The following is a 17,851-nucleotide window of genomic DNA, read 5'->3' as shown; positions in this document are numbered from 1 at the left end:
GTCGGGATGCCAAAAGCGAAAGATCCGGATCGTGACGAGAAGCATACACGCGTGTGCGAGGTGTGGGGTCCCCGCAACAGCCGAGGTCTATCATTGGCTGTCGGCAAACTTCCTTCTTCCTGCTCGGCAGACCTGCCCAAACAACGACCATACCTCAACGTCAACGCGTGAACACAGGCACGAAGAGGTTAGACGGCACCCATACTCCGGACACGATGAGGTTGAACGGGAGACGCAGGCTCCACCGATGGGGATCTGGTCGTTCTGGGGTGTGGATCAGTGGATCAGCGGAGGAGATGGCGTAAAGTCAAAGGTATAAGTATCCCTATTGCTCTATCCGATGCTGGTCGCGATTCTGGACTCCCCTCATCATATCCTGTTGTATCTTCGAGTTATTTAAAGCTACTTCATAATGTCTTTCGATACGGAGGTTCTCATCATAGGTGCGGGCATGAGCGGCCTGGGCCTCGCTGTCCAAATCATACGCAAGTACGGTCTTCGTAACTTTGAGCTCATTGAGAAGAGCGACGATGTCGGTGGCACTTGGTTGGCAAACACATATCCAGGCTGTGGATGCGATGTAGGTTGTTCCGCGTCCAAGCAGCTATCGGTGCTGAAAATTATGCTAAGCTGACTAGGTTGCCTCACACTTCTACTCCTACAGCTTCGCGCTGAACCCAGATTGGTCGAGAAAATACTCCATGCGTCCTGAGATTCAGGCCTACTTCCGCTCTGTGGCCGAGCAGTACAATATCGTGGATCACGTCCGCTTCCATTCCATAGTGGAGAAAGCAGCTTGGAACGATCTCGACAACGTCTGGGAGGTATCTATCTTGAACCTTCACACCAAAGAACGGACGACGCGTCGAGCGAAGATACTTGTCTCGGGTGTGGGCTCACTCTCAGTGCCTAAGCAGTGCGATCTTCCCGGAGTGGAGACGTACCAGGGCAAACTGTTTCATTCTGCGCAGTGGGACCACAGTTTCGATTGGAAGGACAAAGATGTCGTCGTACTTGGTATGTCTATATATATTGGCTCGTCAGTTATGTGCTTACAAAGCCCCAGGCAATGGCTGCTCAGCAACTCAATTTGTTCCTATCATGGCCAACGAGCCCAACCCCGTGCGTAAACTCACACAGTTCGGACGACAAGCGCAATACCTTGCAGAGCGCCAGAACCCGTACTATTCGAATACCTTCAAAGCCGTGATGCGCTACGTACCACTAGCAATGCGCCTCTACCGTGCGAAATTCTACTACGACATGGAGCGCGACTGGAGTGGTTTTGACATTGAGACCGGGCGCAGCATCCGCCTAAACCTGGCCAAGGAGAATGAAGCATACGTAAAGAGCATGGCGCCGCCGAAGTATTGGAGCGCGCTCATTCCAAAGACCGAAATCGGGTGCAAGCGGAAGGTGTTGGACACAGAATATCTGAAGACCCTATGGAGAGATAACATAGAGCTGGTTGCCGACGATCCAGTGGAAAGAATCACCGATGATGGCGTGGTAACAAAGAGCGGTCGCGTGGTGAAGGCAGATGCCATCGTGCTTGCCACCGGCTTTGCAACACAGCAGATGCTTTGTCCGATGGAGATTGCTGGGCGTGACGGACTGCGACTGAACGAATACGTGAGTTTACCACAAATTGCCGCATGAGACCTATATACTGATGCATATCGTAGTGGGATAAAGCCTCACAAGGCGTCGCGCAAGCTTACTTCGGTACGGTGGTCCCGCAATTCCCGAACTTCTTCATCCTTATGGGGCCAAATACCGTCACCGGCCATCTCAGTGTCATCTACACTGTCGAGTGCCAGATCAACTTCACTCTCCGGCTGCTAGAGCCCATCTTCAAGTCACTGCCATCATATCGGTCGCAATCATTCATTCCTCAAATGCTTTCACCACCACCGGCGACCGTAGAGGTCAAGCCGGAGGCTGCGGTCGCGGACTCGCAATGGACACAAAAAGCAGCAAGCAAGCTGGTCTGGAACTCAGGTTGTGTAAATTGGGCTGTAGATCCGAAGACAGGTCTTAATAATAGTAAGTGGGGAGAGTGGACGCTGGTGTGCGTCCGTGCGCTAACGCTGTCAGTGATGTACCCTGACTGGCAATTCCTCTATTGGCTCAGAAGCATCTTTTGGAAGAAGGGTGACTTCGTTTATCGGAACGAAAAGACGGGCGAAGAATTTCGACCGGGTACTACCAAAACTATCCTCTGGCTGGCTACTGCAGGAGCACTTGCTGGCGGTGCCTTTTTCGGACGGGATTGGATCCAAGATGAACTGCCTCGCCGGCTAAGGAACCTCGACGCGAGGACATTGGTACGGAGCCTGAAAGCCTGAAAGCCTGAAAAATGACCAGATGAGGGGGTGAGTCAGCGCATGCCTGGATGGGACGCCAGTATCATTATCTAGGTCACCCAGACCTCCAGGCAACAACATCGTCCGACCAAGGCAAGTAGGATGCTCATGAGACGGAATAGATGATCTTTTTTCTACCAATGGTACTAAGTGGTGCGATTCGTCTCTTGCTACGGAGCGTTTCGCCGCCATCAATGACGTCGCGCGCACGAAATGGTCGTCTCTCCAGCAACAAGCAACACTGCACCCTTGTTCCCAGGGTCGCAGCCTTCAGAGCCGTCCCCGTGTCGCCTTAATAAGCTCAAGTCTATTGTTCAGCTGTCCTGCACGAACAATACCAGCAGAGTGAGGGAGGCGGGATATCTCACTTCCGGGTGTCCCTTCACCTTCACTTCACCAAATCGTCTCCCAGCCCCCTCAATTCCAGCTTTTCAAGCCCACAACCTTTTCGCTAATATTAATCGCATACTGAGAGTACTTTGGACTGCAAATTCTTCAGCTCTTCACACGATTATCCATTTCCAACTCGTCCCCAACAAGCTCGCCTTGATCATCTCATACCTTCTTACTTTACATTTCACAACCCAAGATACCCCCTGAGATGTCTTCAAAGACTCTCCTCCCAGATTTCGCAGTGGCGGTCAGCCAGATGGCTGTTGAAGCTGCAACCACAGCCTACCCGACCGACTACATCGTCGAGCACATCCTCAAGCTCAGTAACTACCTCATCAACCTTGCGGGAACCTGCAACCTCTTTGGCAAGCCCGAACTCGACATCTACAGCCCCAGTCTCAGCACTCTGTTCGACCGCCTGCAGAAGAAGCAGGTCGGCCCAAGCCTGTTGCCTCACGGCTTTCTCACTGCCGAGCGCATTCACGGACGCATCTACGAGCGTGCGGACGAAGAGGCCACCGATCGCCCTCTCGCCGACTACGAGGACATATACTATGCGCTCGTCGCACGCATGCAGGAGATGCATCAGTTGTTGAACCTCCGCATCGACAGTGGCTTCAACGTTGCGTCTGAGGACATCTCTGAAGGCGGCCCCAGTATCGCCGAGCTTCACAACAGTCTGTCTGAGTACTGGAACGTCCTAAACAACCCATCATGCGGCAGAGCGCTCGACGATGCGATCCGCGAAGCAAGGCTCGAGTCGCTCCGGCACGAATTGGTTCACCAAGTCAGGGAAAAGAACATGAAAGCAGAGGAGGCGCATGAGCAGTTGTCGCAGCTCTACAGCTCTGATGTCTACAACGGAATCCTCGGGCTCAACTTTGTCCAGGACTGGGCGCCGCCCATGATCGGTGCTTACTTGGAGTCGAAGTACCGCCGCATGCTCGACTTGGAGAAAGAAGAAGCTGTCGTCAAGGCCAGGCTGTCGCGCCGCCAAGCCAAGATGAAGACGCTGCGCGAGGCCCTCGCCGCCAAGTCCGCTGAAGAGAAGCTCATTGCCCGACGTCACGCCCGCAACAACGCACGCAGGGCTGCTCCCATATGCGACGTCGACTACGAAGTCAGCCGCCCCACCAAAGCCACGCCCGTCGGATCCGAAGACGCCACCAAGCCCACCGGCGCCGAGCCCAACACCAACAACATGTACCACTTCACAGGCAAAGCATCGATGCAGCACTCTCCCGAGCACCAAGCTCAGATCCATCCCGGTCACCACTACGAAGAGCACACGGCCGCCTACTACAACCAGCCCATTGAGGATATCATTGCTCACCAAGAGATGCTCAAGGCAGCTGCTCAGTGGCAGATCAAGGAACAGCGCGTGTCAGAGTACAGCGAGTACCTCCGCGCTCGCGCTAGCCAGGATGCTCAGTACAGAGTTGAAGCTAGTCAGAGCTCCGTGTCGTCGGGCACTTCTTTCGGTCCTCCTCCTCCTGGTTATGTTCGCGGTCCGTTTCATCACCCGGATATGGATTACAGTCAGTATGAGAAGTTTTGAGGATGGACTACGTGGTAGGATTGGTGCTTAGTATACATGGATTGATGAAGCTGGCGACGGATAGGCAGGGCGGTGGATGCTTGAATAGATGGATCGATCAGTGAGGGCTATACCCAAGTGGTGCCACATGAGAGATTATACGTATATAGACAAACAGTGGCAGCTGGAACGATTGGTTTTCGACGCTCATGTCGTTGCGATTCCTTGCTTGCTCAGACAAACAATTGAAACACTTTACTCTTGAAGCTCCACCTTGACACCCTATTCTCAGAAGATGTAGTCCGGATCCACTTCGATGATCATGTTCTCGCCGTAGCCGCCTGGTCTCGGTGCTGCAAAGTCTTTGATATGCCAGAGTTCTTCGTTTAGACGTTCAAATTCTCCTGGTCGCTGCTCTTGACAGTCATAGAGATTGAGAGTCTGGCTTGGTATCAGCATACAGGTAGCATCTGGCAACAAGCATACGAAAGCAACGTACCTGTAACCCATCCAACCCTCTCACCGCCTCACTCGCCTCATCCCCAAGCAACCCCCCACACTCCCCTACATCCAACATCTTCAAATTCGCCCTCCCCTCCCACTCGCCAAGGGAAGTCCACATCTCCCTCCCCAGATACCGACACCGATTCAACCCCAGCTCCTCACATCCCCTCGTCTCTTTCAACAGCACAGCCAAATGCTCAGCCCTAACATCACAATTCTCCAACTTCAACGTCGTGAGTCGCCCACTCCACTCAGCCGCACTCTCAGTAAGCACTTCCCAAGCCTTACCCTGCTCTTCTCGTTCGATAGCGATACGCGACCGCGGGATGCCGCGTACGTACCTAACGCCGCTTTCGATTCTGAGTGAGAAGGTGCGGAGAGCGCGGAGGTCTGTGATGGCTTCCGCCATGGGCAACGTCAATGCCCAAACACTGATGTTGAGATGCTGCAGCATGGTGCCATGGCGCTTGAGTATACTGGCCACCAACGCGCTCTGGAAGTTATGCAAGGTCAGGTACTCGTAACTTCTTGCCTGGGGAATGCGTAGCCAGATTTCATAGGGGTTGGCTGTACTGGTCGTGATGGGTGGGTCGAGGTACTTGAAAAAGGCAGGAGCGAGGGGCGCGATTCCCAAAGAGAGAGTGTGCAGATTGGCGTTGGCGAGGATGCGGGCGTGACGAGATGTTTCTGAGAAGCGGAGGAGGGAGGATGTGGGTAGGGGGGTGAGTATGTGGTTGAGGATCTCTGTGGGGAGGTAGAGGAGGTGGGGTGTTGACATTGTTGGAGTTGTTTTGTCAGATACTGTGGGAGTCGAGGTAAAGTAAAGTCGACTGATTGAAGCAGAGGAGAACAGTGCAAGCCTTCAAGTCCAAGGCTGGGGAATAGATAAATGCTAGTAGCAGGCAGACATCTCGGTGCCATTGCTGTCAGCAGCGAAACTCTAAACCATATATACTTCCACGTCACGCATGTCTCACACAAGCGGCATCTTCCTCCTCTGCCTTCCTTCCTGCCCATCATCATCACAGCGCTTATTCTTTCTCGCCGAATGGTCCCTGCCACCTTGTTTGAAGCAAACGTTTGACCCCGGGAGGCCGCGTCGTGGCGTCGAGCATAACTGATTGGACGAGGCAACTGTGCCGCATGCTGCTGTGTAAGGCGCCCCCAAATCCACCCTGATGGAATGGCATCGGTAAGGTAAGGGTAGCCCGCTTTGAACATCGTCAACCTTTCTAGTTATAGAGAGCGTGCAGTGTGAAGGATCTGGCTGCATATTTGGATATAGCCGCATGCGCTGTTGTTGGGGATGAACTGCGGAACTCGTATCGAGTTTGTTGTTCGTCGTCACAAGGCATAGGTGTGTGATGGCATGGGCCTCGCGGGCGGCGTGGCTGTATCACTGCAGCAGGATCATAATAGTTGTGTTGTATTGATTGCATGGCAGCGCAAAGTTCGGAGTCGCCGGTGCATCGTTGGTCAGTCGCTCGCCGATGATCGCGCGCGGAGGATTGGGTGCCCAGGTAGGAGGATTCGGGGCCGGGGGGCGGCGGGTGATATCAGGAGCCGCGTCCGTATTCGTCGGTCGCTGCATGCAGACATGCACAAGATTATTGGTTAGGCATCACACTCCTCTCTGTTCTACAAAGATGCGGCGTTCTGCGAGGCTCGCGTAGTTCTGTTGCAGTAACGTAGGAGTTAGCCTGAGGTATTCGACAGCTGATGATAAGAATTGACCATGTGTGGGTCTTGTCCATTGCGTGGCTTGGAGCATGCTATGTAGCCGAGTCGACTATATATACACCTTCCTGCGCATTGCATCCGCGGAGAGAGGCGATGATCCTGCAGCGTCAACGAGGGGTGCAGATGCACGAATTGCTCGTCAAGCCTGAGATGTAGACCTCAGCCTTCTCCTCCAGCACCACGCTCGAACACCCTTACGCTGCCGTCGCTCTTGACCTGATACAAGAACTCCTTGCCTCTTCCACTGTCGTCGCCATCCTTGTTAGCTTCAATGCCGAAGCCAACATCAAACCATTGTTTCCTCTGCTCAGTGATGCGTATCACACCGCTCACATCCCTCGCGACGCCAGTATCTAATACTCTGACACCCAGTATCCTCCTGCTCATGTGTGCGCATTTGACAACCAGGTTATGATGCGTTACTTCGAGCGGCTGTGGGGGTGTGGAGAGGCTGAGGAGCGGGTTGTCGGCTTGTAGGTGCGTGAGGATGTGGGATACGTTCGGTAGCGTGTGGAATTGCAGCATGAGGGTGGTGAAGTGGGAGGGCGTGATGCTAGGGTTAAGCGCGAGGAGGAGATCGGGGTTGTCGAAGATGAGGAGCGTCTTTCGAGCGGTGGACGTAGCGAGTGGGGAGATGGCGCTGGAGATGGTGGACTTGATATCCGCAATCTCGAGGCTCTTGAGCGTATAGTGGCCGGGGACGCTTTGGTTTGTACTCGCCGGGCCGTTCGCGGTGGTCGTAGCTGGTGATGTAGCTGGTGCCGCCGCTGGGGCGGATGGAGGTGGCCCTCTCGCAGGTACTATCCGTCCAGGCGGTCCTCGCGCAGGCAATATCTGCGGCCCTCTCTGTGGTGTCGCGTTCGATATCGGAACTCGTGGTGACGCTTGCGCATCAGTTCGCGATGGTCTCTCTGCTGTACTGTCTGTCGCATTTCCACCAGCACCCAGTCCGTCCACAAAGGCGAAGCGTCCCTCTCTCCTCAGCTTGTCCAGATCAAGCGCTGCGCCTTTTCGAGCCTCCTGCTTCCAGAAGTCATATTCTCTCATCCAAGAGACCAGGACGACGTTGTGCCCCTCGTCCCCGCCATCTTGTGTGCTCAGCTCATTGCAGAGGAAGCGGATGAGCAGCCAGTTCGCGCCCGCGCCGAGGGTGCTCGTGAGCAGGAGGATCGAGTCGTGCGGTAGTTGGACGTAGGGTTGGAGGAGCGCTGGGATACGCGTCGAGGGTGGCATCGTGACGCGGGTACCGAGTGGAAATTATGAGTTGCGCGTAGTGTGCAGCTTATCGATACCCGCCATCGTCATCGTCATAGCGTGTTTTTCTAGAAAGGAGTGATCACCCATGTCAAGAGGCCTGTGTAAGTTTTCTTTTCTCTATTTTCTACTTTTTTCTTTGGTTTTATGGTTTTCTCTACCTTCATGGTGAACAAGTCCCGCACGCCCTTCAGACATAACACGAACCCCAAAGCCAGTCCGTCGTAAGGTCAGTCATGAACGCCGCCAGCCAGAAACACCCGCCGTACTTTTCTGCACCTGAGGCCCACGCTGTATCCTCCCCGGCCCGCTGTTGACTTCGCTTTGCCATCAAAACTACCATTGTAGTCTTCAAGCTCAACTTTTCCTGAAAGCTTCCTACTCGTACTCCTTATCATCCTCATGCCTCCTCCGCCACTCTGTCCTTCCTTAGAGGCTAAAATCCAGGTCCAGCAACTCCCCGTAACGCGTGATACCTGCTTCGGTCTCCACAACACCAATCTCTGTATCGACTTCTGCCAGCGTGGAAGATCCAGGGTGCTTCTTGGGTCGGGTTGGGATGTTCTGCTGGACGTCTAGCTGTCGGGTGGTCGCGCCGCCCGTCGCAATCTTCCCCAGTTCGTTTGGGAAGAGCCACGGGAATGAGATCAAGGGCATGTGCTCCGGTTCCATAGGTCGCACCGGAACGTCCCTACCACCAACTGTCTTCATCGTACGGCATTCGGCCAATGCAGTCTCCATCTCTTTCGCAGTCACCATATACATCGCGGCGACAAACTTCTCCAGGTTGTCTTCTGCAGCAGCTCGGCATTCATCCTTGTACTGCGACTTGAACGCACCAATAGTTCTACCAAATTCTTCAGCGAATTTGTAGTCTCGGCTCTGTGGAGGTGCGAAGTCAGTATGTCTCTTATGCATATTGTACAGTCAGGACTGACCTCATGATTGTGTACTATGACGAATACAGACCAGGCCTCGAATTCGGTCTGAATGCCATGCTTGGCCATCAGACGGCGCAAGGCCTCGTCGTATGAAGTTTTGATTCCCGCAGCTTTCGTCAAGACTTCGTCGCCGAGCTCAAAGGCCTCCAGGACGCGCTTATCGAATGGGTTCTCCCATTGAGGCTACATGAAGATACGAAGTCAGTCAATGTCTCACACGCATCTCGTACGGCCGCGACTTACCTTAAAGTCGACTAGCTGTACTTGGTCGTAAAGAATGCCGAGGACCTTTCTTGAATGATAGATCTTAGATTCTGGGAGGTGCTTCTTCTCCATAAAATGTGGCCACATATGTGGTCTCAGTTCGCGGGTCATCTCGGCTGGCAGCCCACTCTTCGGGAAGTCGACGGCTTTTGAATGCAATTCTGCTAATGCAAGGCACTGGTCGTCGTTGACCCCATCCGCTTGGCGGTCAGCGTGGGCTAGGTGGGCGTGCGCGATTTGGCCGAGGGTATCATTCTTCATATAACTGACGAAGAATTCGCCAATGTGCGCGGCAGTGATCGGGTCGTCGGTCTCAACCGGCTTTTCGGCTGTGAAGTCCATGGCAGGCATGTTGATGTTCTGGGGTATCAAATCTGGATCCCACAGTACCATGTAGTCGTCCCCATCGAGATCACCGCCAGAGCACATGTTGGCAAGATCTCTATCGCCGTTATGTGGCAGCACCACGACGTTCTTCAGATGATGCAATCCTGGTACATCTACTGCTCGAACGACTCGTAGGTCTCCCGGGTGAAGTGAGGGGTTTCGCGCCAGGACACATACTCCTTGGATGATTTTGTAGTGTCCTTTCCTGCTTGTATCGTCGACTTGCAGGAAGATCTCGGGGAGAGTAGCGAGCTTCTCTTCATTCGTAGCATCAAGCTGGAGGTCGTTCATGTGGCCCTGGAGTGTTGCTGTTTCATCGACGCAGCCAAGTACGAACGCGCCGTCATCGATGGCTATCCGGGCCTTCTCCTTGAGGTTCTTGATGGTGCAAGCCCTCCACAGCTTGAGAAGAGACATGACAAATGGATCTTGAGACTTCATAAAGCCATCGAGGACCATACCTGCGATGGTCAACGTTGTCTGATTCATGTCGATATGCTTTCGGAGCTTCTGCAAGGCAACGCCGTCGTCTACCATTGCGGTCTCGTAATCGTTGATCATTTCCTGTTGTTTCCTGATCACCACGGAATCAGGTACGCCGAGGTACGACAAGACCACGATGATTTGACGGTTGAAGAATGGCGTCGCAAGCGAGGATGATCGTATGATCTCCAGGCCAGTGTAGGGTGCCACGAATTTCATCTGGCTGGGCCTTATGTGGACCTCAGGACCAGTGATCTTTGGATCCAGTGCAAGCACCCCTTTGCAACCACCGAGGCGAAATTGATATAGAGACGGCGGGTCGTCGAACGCGCGGGCAAGCCCGAGTTCCTGGGCAGCCATTTGGGCCAGAAAGAGTGAGATCTTACCCACACCGTCTGTGAAAGTATAGTTGTTACGTATGATGTCGGGTATTGTTATAACTTTAACGTTGTCCCGCATCGCGCGAGTGGTTGAGAAGCATTGACCGAGACGAGCACCGAATTTGGCGACGGTCTTGATGTGATCGAAGTTGCCCAATGAGATGCGGATGTCATCAGCGGACTTGGAGGAAGTAGGCGCGTAGAAGTATGCCCCATGCTCGCGAAACTGTGAGTTGCCAAATGCTAAGAACTCATAGTATCTTCCGGCGACGACGATGCCATACTTCATGGCCCGACGTACCCTGTCGAATGCAGCTTCAGCCCTTCCGTTGGGCATATTGCGCAGTTGGCCTTCTGTCTTCTCGTCGGAGAACTTGACTCGGATAAAACGATCGCCATCAGCAGCGTGCTTGCGGATGATACGGTTCGAGGTCTCCATGTTAGGAGATGCTACATGCATCATGGTTGGAGTGATTACCACCGATCGCTGAAGGGTGCAGTAGCTAGGGACTTTCTTCACAAGATCCTTGATCCGGATGCCGAATATTTTCATCGGGTCATAGTAAACATGCTGTTTGTCGACGACTTTCTCCAGGATATAGACGGCACGGCGAGGTTCCATCGCTGTGAGCTTCTCTAAGAAGTCGTTCGTGATGTTGTGTTCCTTCAAATAGCCGTTCGATAGACACGCCTCGAGTTGGTACCGGACAGGAAAGCTCAGATGAAACTGACCAGCGAAGAGATCTTCGAAGACCGAGCCCTTTGAGGGTGTTGACTCAAGATGTGGATGTGTGCCAGATATCTCTTCTTGTAGCAGTGACCATAGAGGCGATGGTGCCATGTCTTGGATCGTGTACTCGTCCAGGTTCTCAATGGCGACGCCATGGTCGGTGAGAGCATCGCTGAAGTCCTTGAACTTGGGCCCAGTCATCACTGTCGCGTCGAAGATCATGCGATAACTCGTCCATCGGCCTGAATTAGTTAGCTGAGTGATGCGTGATGAAAGTGTGTGGGCAACTTACCAATGTCGATGATAGCGGTATCCTTATGGTTCATCAACGGTGAGCCTTGAAGCTTGCTCTTGACAGTGTTGCTGATGATATCGGTCGCTCGGAACCAGGTGCTCCAGTCATACCACGCCTTCTCTTTCCTAGAAAATGTATAGAATTTCCTCCCGTCCTCCAGGTTCTCACCCTCACGTCGCTGCATGTAGAATTGTGGCGGTGAGTTGAACGGAATGATCAAAGCCTGCTGATCGCTGGCTGTGTCGGTGACCTTGTATATATGGGAGAGTAGAGCAATTGGCAAAGCAAAGCGAACCTTGCGCATCTCGTTGTCGATATCGACCGAGAACTGAACGTCAAGCTCTTTGCGAATCAGGTTCAGCGTCATGTAAATACTGCCCGGTGAACGCAAGGTATGCATGGCAATCATAGTCTTGTCTGCCACGTTGACGCCGAAGTCTATGCCTTGCACAGGTAGGACGTTGAATTCGTAGTATTCTTTTGCGGGATTGGCTGGGCTCGGAACGGTCCTGACTTGTGGAGAGAGTGTCTCAATCCCTAGGAGAGCGCCGCCAATTCGTAGGTTCCGATGCGGAAAGGCATGGACGGGGGGAGGTCTATAAGAATGAGGTTAGAATGATGAAGTGTGGACGGAAACAATACTCACCGAAATACCACGAAAGCGGAGTTGTCTCGGGTGCCAGTGACCATCTCAATCCTGAATAGAGAGCCAAATGACGACAATGCGTCATACACGTCTTTCGTCCAGTAGCTCTTGGGTATACCTGACAACTTGATCTTGACCTCCTGGCGATGGGCCCAATGCTGGGCTTCATTCCTCAAGATTGACCTCTGTGAACTAGGCTGACCAGCTGAGTTGTAGCGCGGGCGATTACCTCCATGTTGAGGAGACGCTCGAGTAGCCTGTCTTGGTGGGCTTATGGTCGATGATTTTGCCGGAGATAGTGTCGGGGTGGTACTGGATCTCGCAATGTAGGTCTCGTTGATGCTGTTGCCGTTCAAGTCGAAGGATGAGAGCTGTTTGACCGGGGTAACTGGTGGGTCTACGCGGGCTGGGACCTGCTCCATAGTTGTCATGGGAGTGCGTGGAGCTTGAGAGGACTGAGATGCCGAAGCGGGTTTGAGAGTTGGTCGGTTGGGATTGTACTGGCCGTTAGAGCTACCGGAACTGCCAGAGTATGTGCGGTTGCCACCTCCACCGCCACGATATCCGCCACGACCACCGCGTTGATTACCGCGATACATGTTGCGGTTGCCGAAGGATTTATCACTATTGGAGCTGGTCTCAGATTTCTGCTCACTGTGCTGAACTGGTTCTCGGTTCAGCGTGTACGATCGTGATGATGTGGGGGTGCTGGTGTTGAAAGCAGGAGGAGTTGAGCCCATGGGATCTGGGTCATGAAGGTAGCGGTCCATGTTTGTTTGTGGACGTACTTGCCCTCACGCCAATCCTCGGGGAATGACGATAGGGTAGCGGTGGTGGCGCGGGGACGGCTGGCTAATCGGAGGTGACCGCTGCTTCAGGAAAGGGCAATGTAGCGGTGCCGAAGCGGCTGACCAGAGGCTCTGCTTGGATGTGCTGGCCGTACCTGTGTGGGGTGATTGGAATAGAAGGATGGAGGATGGAGAATTTTGTTTGCTCGATCTGGGCAGTCAAACAGCCGTTTGTCTAGAGGCGCTCTGGATTCGGCAGGAGCGAGTCGCGACACGCGTGCCTGATGTTTTGTGTGCTAACGTCGGGCTGAGAGTCTGGAAGCTGGACCTTGAAACAGCCGAGGATAAGTTCTAGATGAACGGGATGGGTGTGGCAGCCTGTAGATGCAGGGAGGAAGATGGAAAGTGGAGGAGGACTAATCGTGCGAGGAAGGCGCGGGGTCTGCTCTTGCTCGAATGCGTGCCTGTGTTGAGGTGGGAAGGTGCAAACGGAGAGCAGCCTGGAAAGATATGAATTTTTGGCTGATGTGACGACGGTCGACTAAGAGACGCTTGAGAATTGCAGGTAGCCGTGAGATACAGAGAGCAAAGAAGACGTCAAGTAGAGAGATTGAGAGGACGGTAAGTCCAGCAAATAGAAGAACGCTAGCCATGCGGTAAAACCAACAGCAGGTAAAGGTAGATTCCAGACACAAAGTGAGAATACGCCATTGGGTATCTTCAAATTCATCAAATGCCCCCTGCGCCATGCATGCAAGTACCCGTGCCAAATGCGCAAAGCCTTCGCACGCCGGGTATGAAACAAACAACAGCTATCCTACCCTCCTCAAAATGCCATCGTAAATCATGCTTTCGTACTCACAGCTCAGTCATAGTCTCGTCGCCTTCGTCTGGAATCCGGCCGGTGCCAGACATAAAGCCCGGGGTAAGTGGTGTGCCGGTCGTGAAATCATCGTCAATGTCAAAATCAACTTGCTCAATGTCTTGAAGGCTGCCTCTACGTTTCCTCACAGACTCAATCTCAGTTGCAGCGTCTTCTTCCTCGCCACCTGGCAATGTGAACCCGACAGTCGTGTGGCGGCGGTTCGGCGAGACTGGTCTCAGAGCTGAACGCTTCGTCGGCGACAGCTGATGTGAGTGTGAGAGCAACGTGGGTGCAATGTTGGGCTTCTGGTTATGTGGCGTTTGCATCGTTGGCACCTTGAAAGCTGGCCTTGGTTTGGCACGCTTTGGTGCTGGCCCGTTACCTTGGGACGGATTCGAATCGGCTGATGAGGCGAAGGACGCATTTGTAGAGTTTCCGAGAGCTCTGCTAGGTAATACTTGGGCATTCACCGTGGCGACTGAAACATCCTCTTGGGTGTTGATGGCTGACTTACGTCGTCGGTGAGTTCGCGGCTCTCTTGTCGTTTGGGGCTGAGCAATCTCCTTGTAGGTTCGTGAGGCTGGCTTAGCAGGCAACAGATGCATCGCCATCATTTTGCGAGCCGTCCTGAATTCTTCAAGTTCTTCTTCTTGCTCTCTGCAAAACTCCTCGAGCTCTTGGATCCTCGCTTCTAGTGGTGGTATTGATGCTTGAAGACGCTGAAGATTGTTACGCATCTTCGCGTGATCACGTTGTTCCTCTTGAGTGTTGCGCTGAGCATCTAGCAGCCGCGCTTCGAGCGTCTCGCATCGCTCTTCAGCCTTCGTGGTGATAGCCTCCAGTTCGTTAGCCTGCTTCACCGCTAGCTCTCTCATCGTTTCAGCCGATGACTCTTTGAACTCCTGGTAACTGGTCCGGGCGATATGAAGCTGTCGAATGGCATCCTCCAGTTCCGCTTCCTTCCCTTCCAAGTCTTGCCGGTATTCCGACGCTTGCGTCTTGAGTTGTGCGATCTCGTCGGCTTGGTAGGCAGCGTTCGCCCGCTCCCGTTCAAGTGCGTCCTCTGCTTCGCAGCCGCGTCTCTGCTGCTCCTCGAACTGTATGGTGAGGCTGCTAAAGTCGTTCTCGTGCTGCATTTGAGATGCTCTCAGCTGACTAATAGTGCCGCGAAGCTCCTCAATTTGTTCATCGCGGACGCGCTTGTCTTCCTCGTACTGACTTATCGTCGAGCAGAGCTCATGCTCTTTCGCGCTAGACCTTTCGTGAGCGGCTTCCAGAGCCTCGGACGCATTTCGCTTAGAAGCTTCCAGGGACGTCTCTAATTCTTGTACCTTGAGGTACGTTCGCCCCTTCTCTTCCAATAAGTCGGACTTCTCTTGCTCCAGACGCTTTTGCTCGTCTATGGAGTCCTGTAATTCCTTCTCCAAACCCTCCACGTATTCCACAGATTCTTCTCTATCCTTATGCAGAAAATCGTTTTGCTCGTTAAGATGGGCGATCTTTTCGTTTAGATGATCGACTTGTTCATGGAGTTTGGCGGACTTCTCTGTCTCTAGCCGTAGCGGCTCTTCGACTGTATTGCAACGCGTCTCGAGATCACTGCATATTTGGGCCATAGAGCGCACAACGGCATCTCGCTGATGTTTGTTCTGGCTTTCTAGCTCCAAATCGAGACGTTTGCGCCAATCCTGGAGATGTTGGCCCGTGTACTGCGTGCTCGCTTCCTGGAAGAGGGAGATTGAAGGCTGAGTGGGGCTTTTCGACGAGTGTGAGCAAGTATCTAGCGCGGGGGGAAGGTCTCGCTGTTTCTTGATAAGCGCAGCCACGACGGTATGCGGTATCGTCGACTCTCCCGGTTGCGCCATAAGAACAATGGTGAGTAATGAAGCGATTGTGGCAGCGATCAATTGCCGACGTAATAATGCAGTATGTGTACAGCAGCCGGGGCCTTCTTTCGTCACACCAGCGCGAATGAGGTTCTGGATTTTCTCTTGCAAGGCCCTCGATGACAGTGCGCGCAGCACAGTGGTTCGTAAAGCAACAGTCGCCATCGCGGCTGTGGCCAGCTCATCGATAGTGTCGATGGAGTTGGAAGTTTCGCGGGAGTCAGGCTGCGAAGCACATGCTGATAGAATGCCTGATAAGAGTGCCACGACGGTGCTTTCCTGCATCTGCACCTGTCCCGGTTAGTGAATCAGCCAGTACTACAGAATGAATTGCTTACTGCGTAGATTGGCAGTGAGACTGCAAGAAGCTCGGCAAAGCCTTCAGGCTCTGCCACGCGAGGGGCTTCCAATATGCATGCCTCGTAGCGTCCGACGATACCTTGCGGCAAGCTCCGAGAACTTGAAAGTATGCCAAAGAATGACAGGGCCTCTAATTGGACGGATAGACTCGCATTGGAGTTTTGGATTTTGGAGGCGCACTTTTCGTACAGCATGGCATACTTCTTCTGAACTTGAGGCCAATTATCCTTTACGTCTTGGCCAATGAATTGCACAGCCCTCGAGGCAATACGTAAGCCTTCGATTGCTTCATTTTCCTGGATTCCGCCTCGAAGAATCCACACTACGTTCAAACAAGTGAGCTCAATAGTCTTGTATAAGTAGCTTGTCGAGCCGAACAGCTTTTGGCCTGAAGGTGTTGCCCAATGTTGTCTTAGCCTTTCGGTGGATGTCGGCTCCTCGTCAGCAGGCAGATTTTGCAGTCCGTCGACTCCCTCGGGATGTTCCGTGATGAGCACTATACCTTCTGCCCACAAAAACAGCAAAGAGGAATCGGCGACTTTCGGGGATCTGAGTATATTGCACAACTCTGTGTCGAACCGCTGCCTCAGATCTCTGGGAAGAAGGCTGTAAAGTCGTCGACATGCACCGTTGAGCATACGGTACACTGACTTTAGGGTCTCGTAGTTTGGTTGCTGTGTGGCGTTTTCGAAGACATTAAGAAAGAAGTTTTGTGCTACGGCGGGTAATGGTATTGCCTCGGGCAGTGGGCGAGAAAGAAGAAGCACGCATAGCTCGGCAAGCTAGATCGTTGTTAGTAAGTGATGTACCTTACAATTATCGCACTCACATGTTCGAATTCGGACTTTGATGAGTTTGCCTTCTTCAATAGAGAAGGGAGTAAGGACGGTTCCAGGACCAGTAGCTCATCTCGAAATTCTGGCGCATAACCTGGGAACACGTAGTCAGTTTGGTTGCGTTTCTACTATCAAGCGGAGACCGGTCAACTGCTTACACAATACGTGCAGCACACGAAGCGCGTATGCGTTCAGGGACAGTGCATCGTGGACAATTCTGCCTAGTTTCCTCACCGCGCAAGGTGACCGGTCTTGGACGCATGATCGGATAGTCGGTACGTCGACGCGCGCCAAAAGATCGGATAGGTTCTGTGGGATCTCGCGTCAGCTCATCTCATCAACGATGGGATGCTCATGCAGCGAGTCATGTGCTCAAATACGGGAGTTGGCTAGTGGCACGACATGAGGATGCATTGGATGTTGGGGAAGATGAGGGGCAAATACGTACGGATAGCGAAGGGGGGTATGGACACTCGATGATCCTTGTCAGTTCCGACGTCAACTCTGCGCTGATATCCGCCATGTCTGCTGGATCGAGTTATGTTCGGAGTTGGGCCGAATGTTCGTTATGCGTGGATTTGTGACGCGAACTTGTTTGCTGTCGCGTTCCTCTGGCGACGGCCGAAGAGACGCGCCGGGATCGCCGACTTCCCCATTGGCATCAATGCACGCGACCATGCATCCTGCGCCAACATCTCACACTCCACTCCCTGCTCCTGCTCGCACTCCACATGTTTGCCTGTTGACGTCAGCCATCTATAGATCGTACAGCTGCTGGGCGCAACATTGCTAGTCTGCAGGCATTGCGGGGCTCTTTCTATTCTCCGCTCACACGTTACCTCCCATTGGTGGTAATAGACTCTACGCGTCGTCTTTGCTTTTGGCAGTTCCTTTGCAGTCTCGAGCTTAATGGCGTTCTATCACATTGCTCATGGGAGCCGTATACGGTATCCCGCTTCAGTACTATATGGGAGTAGTCGTCTGCCTTGACCTGTAGCCGTTACCGCGGCATCCACCGGCCTCCTCCGGCTTTCTGGCTTCACCGACAAGCAGACGCCTGGAGATCGCGCGTGGGGTACGGCAAACGCTCATGTGCAGCTTGTTCCCCCACTCGCTCGATTGTCAGCCAGCATCTGAGCTGCACAGACGAGAGGAACAAGTTTCGTGAGGTAATGGTATCACCGTCGTCCAATCGC

At 53.3% G+C, this 17,851-nt stretch overlaps 6 protein-coding genes across 6 annotated transcripts; 2 read left to right on the top strand and 4 right to left on the bottom strand.

The window, feature by feature from the left end:
- Nucleotides 1–412: 412 nt before the first annotated feature.
- On the top strand, nucleotides 413–2,348 carry J4E79_000549 (uncharacterized protein; the record flags this gene model as incomplete). Its single annotated transcript, XM_049349465.1, has 5 exons — nucleotides 413–580; nucleotides 639–1,017; nucleotides 1,067–1,632; nucleotides 1,686–2,046; nucleotides 2,098–2,348. The coding sequence occupies 5 exons, from the start codon at nucleotides 413–415 to the stop codon at nucleotides 2,346–2,348; spliced, it is 1,725 nt and encodes a 574-aa protein (XP_049216252.1).
- A 667-nt stretch (nucleotides 2,349–3,015) lies between these two features.
- J4E79_000548 (uncharacterized protein) lies at nucleotides 3,016–4,317 on the top strand (the record flags this gene model as incomplete). Its single annotated transcript, XM_049349464.1, has 1 exon — nucleotides 3,016–4,317. One exon carries the CDS (start codon nucleotides 3,016–3,018, stop codon nucleotides 4,315–4,317), a length of 1,302 nt encoding a protein of 433 aa, XP_049216251.1.
- Nucleotides 4,318–4,584: 267 nt separating this feature from the next.
- On the bottom strand, nucleotides 4,585–5,578 carry J4E79_000547 (uncharacterized protein; the record flags this gene model as incomplete). The annotated part of the gene is made up of 2 exons (XM_049349463.1): nucleotides 4,585–4,737; nucleotides 4,796–5,578. 2 exons carry the CDS (start codon nucleotides 5,576–5,578, stop codon nucleotides 4,585–4,587), a joined length of 936 nt encoding a protein of 311 aa, XP_049216250.1.
- Nucleotides 5,579–6,699: 1,121 nt separating this feature from the next.
- Nucleotides 6,700–7,773, bottom strand: J4E79_000546 (uncharacterized protein; the record flags this gene model as incomplete). Its single annotated transcript, XM_049349462.1, has 1 exon — nucleotides 6,700–7,773. The coding sequence occupies one exon, from the start codon at nucleotides 7,771–7,773 to the stop codon at nucleotides 6,700–6,702; it is 1,074 nt and encodes a 357-aa protein (XP_049216249.1).
- A 450-nt stretch (nucleotides 7,774–8,223) lies between these two features.
- Nucleotides 8,224–12,690, bottom strand: J4E79_000545 (uncharacterized protein; the record flags this gene model as incomplete). The annotated part of the gene is made up of 5 exons (XM_049349461.1): nucleotides 8,224–8,676; nucleotides 8,733–8,918; nucleotides 8,979–11,221; nucleotides 11,272–11,870; nucleotides 11,921–12,690. 5 exons carry the CDS (start codon nucleotides 12,688–12,690, stop codon nucleotides 8,224–8,226), a joined length of 4,251 nt encoding a protein of 1,416 aa, XP_049216248.1.
- Nucleotides 12,691–13,566: 876 nt separating this feature from the next.
- J4E79_000544 (uncharacterized protein) lies at nucleotides 13,567–17,178 on the bottom strand (the record flags this gene model as incomplete). The annotated part of the gene is made up of 5 exons (XM_049349460.1): nucleotides 13,567–15,750; nucleotides 15,798–16,601; nucleotides 16,649–16,749; nucleotides 16,814–16,964; nucleotides 17,104–17,178. 5 exons carry the CDS (start codon nucleotides 17,176–17,178, stop codon nucleotides 13,567–13,569), a joined length of 3,315 nt encoding a protein of 1,104 aa, XP_049216247.1.
- Nucleotides 17,179–17,851: the final 673 nt, after the last annotated feature.

The sequence above is a fragment of the Alternaria viburni genome (assembly GCF_023758015.1).
Source record: "Alternaria viburni strain BMP 2772 chromosome Unknown scaffold_1, whole genome shotgun sequence".
Classification (NCBI taxonomy): Eukaryota; Fungi; Ascomycota; class Dothideomycetes; order Pleosporales; family Pleosporaceae; genus Alternaria; species Alternaria viburni.
The sequence above is the reverse complement of the archived record's forward strand: the minus strand, read 5'-3'. Positions and strand labels throughout refer to the sequence as shown.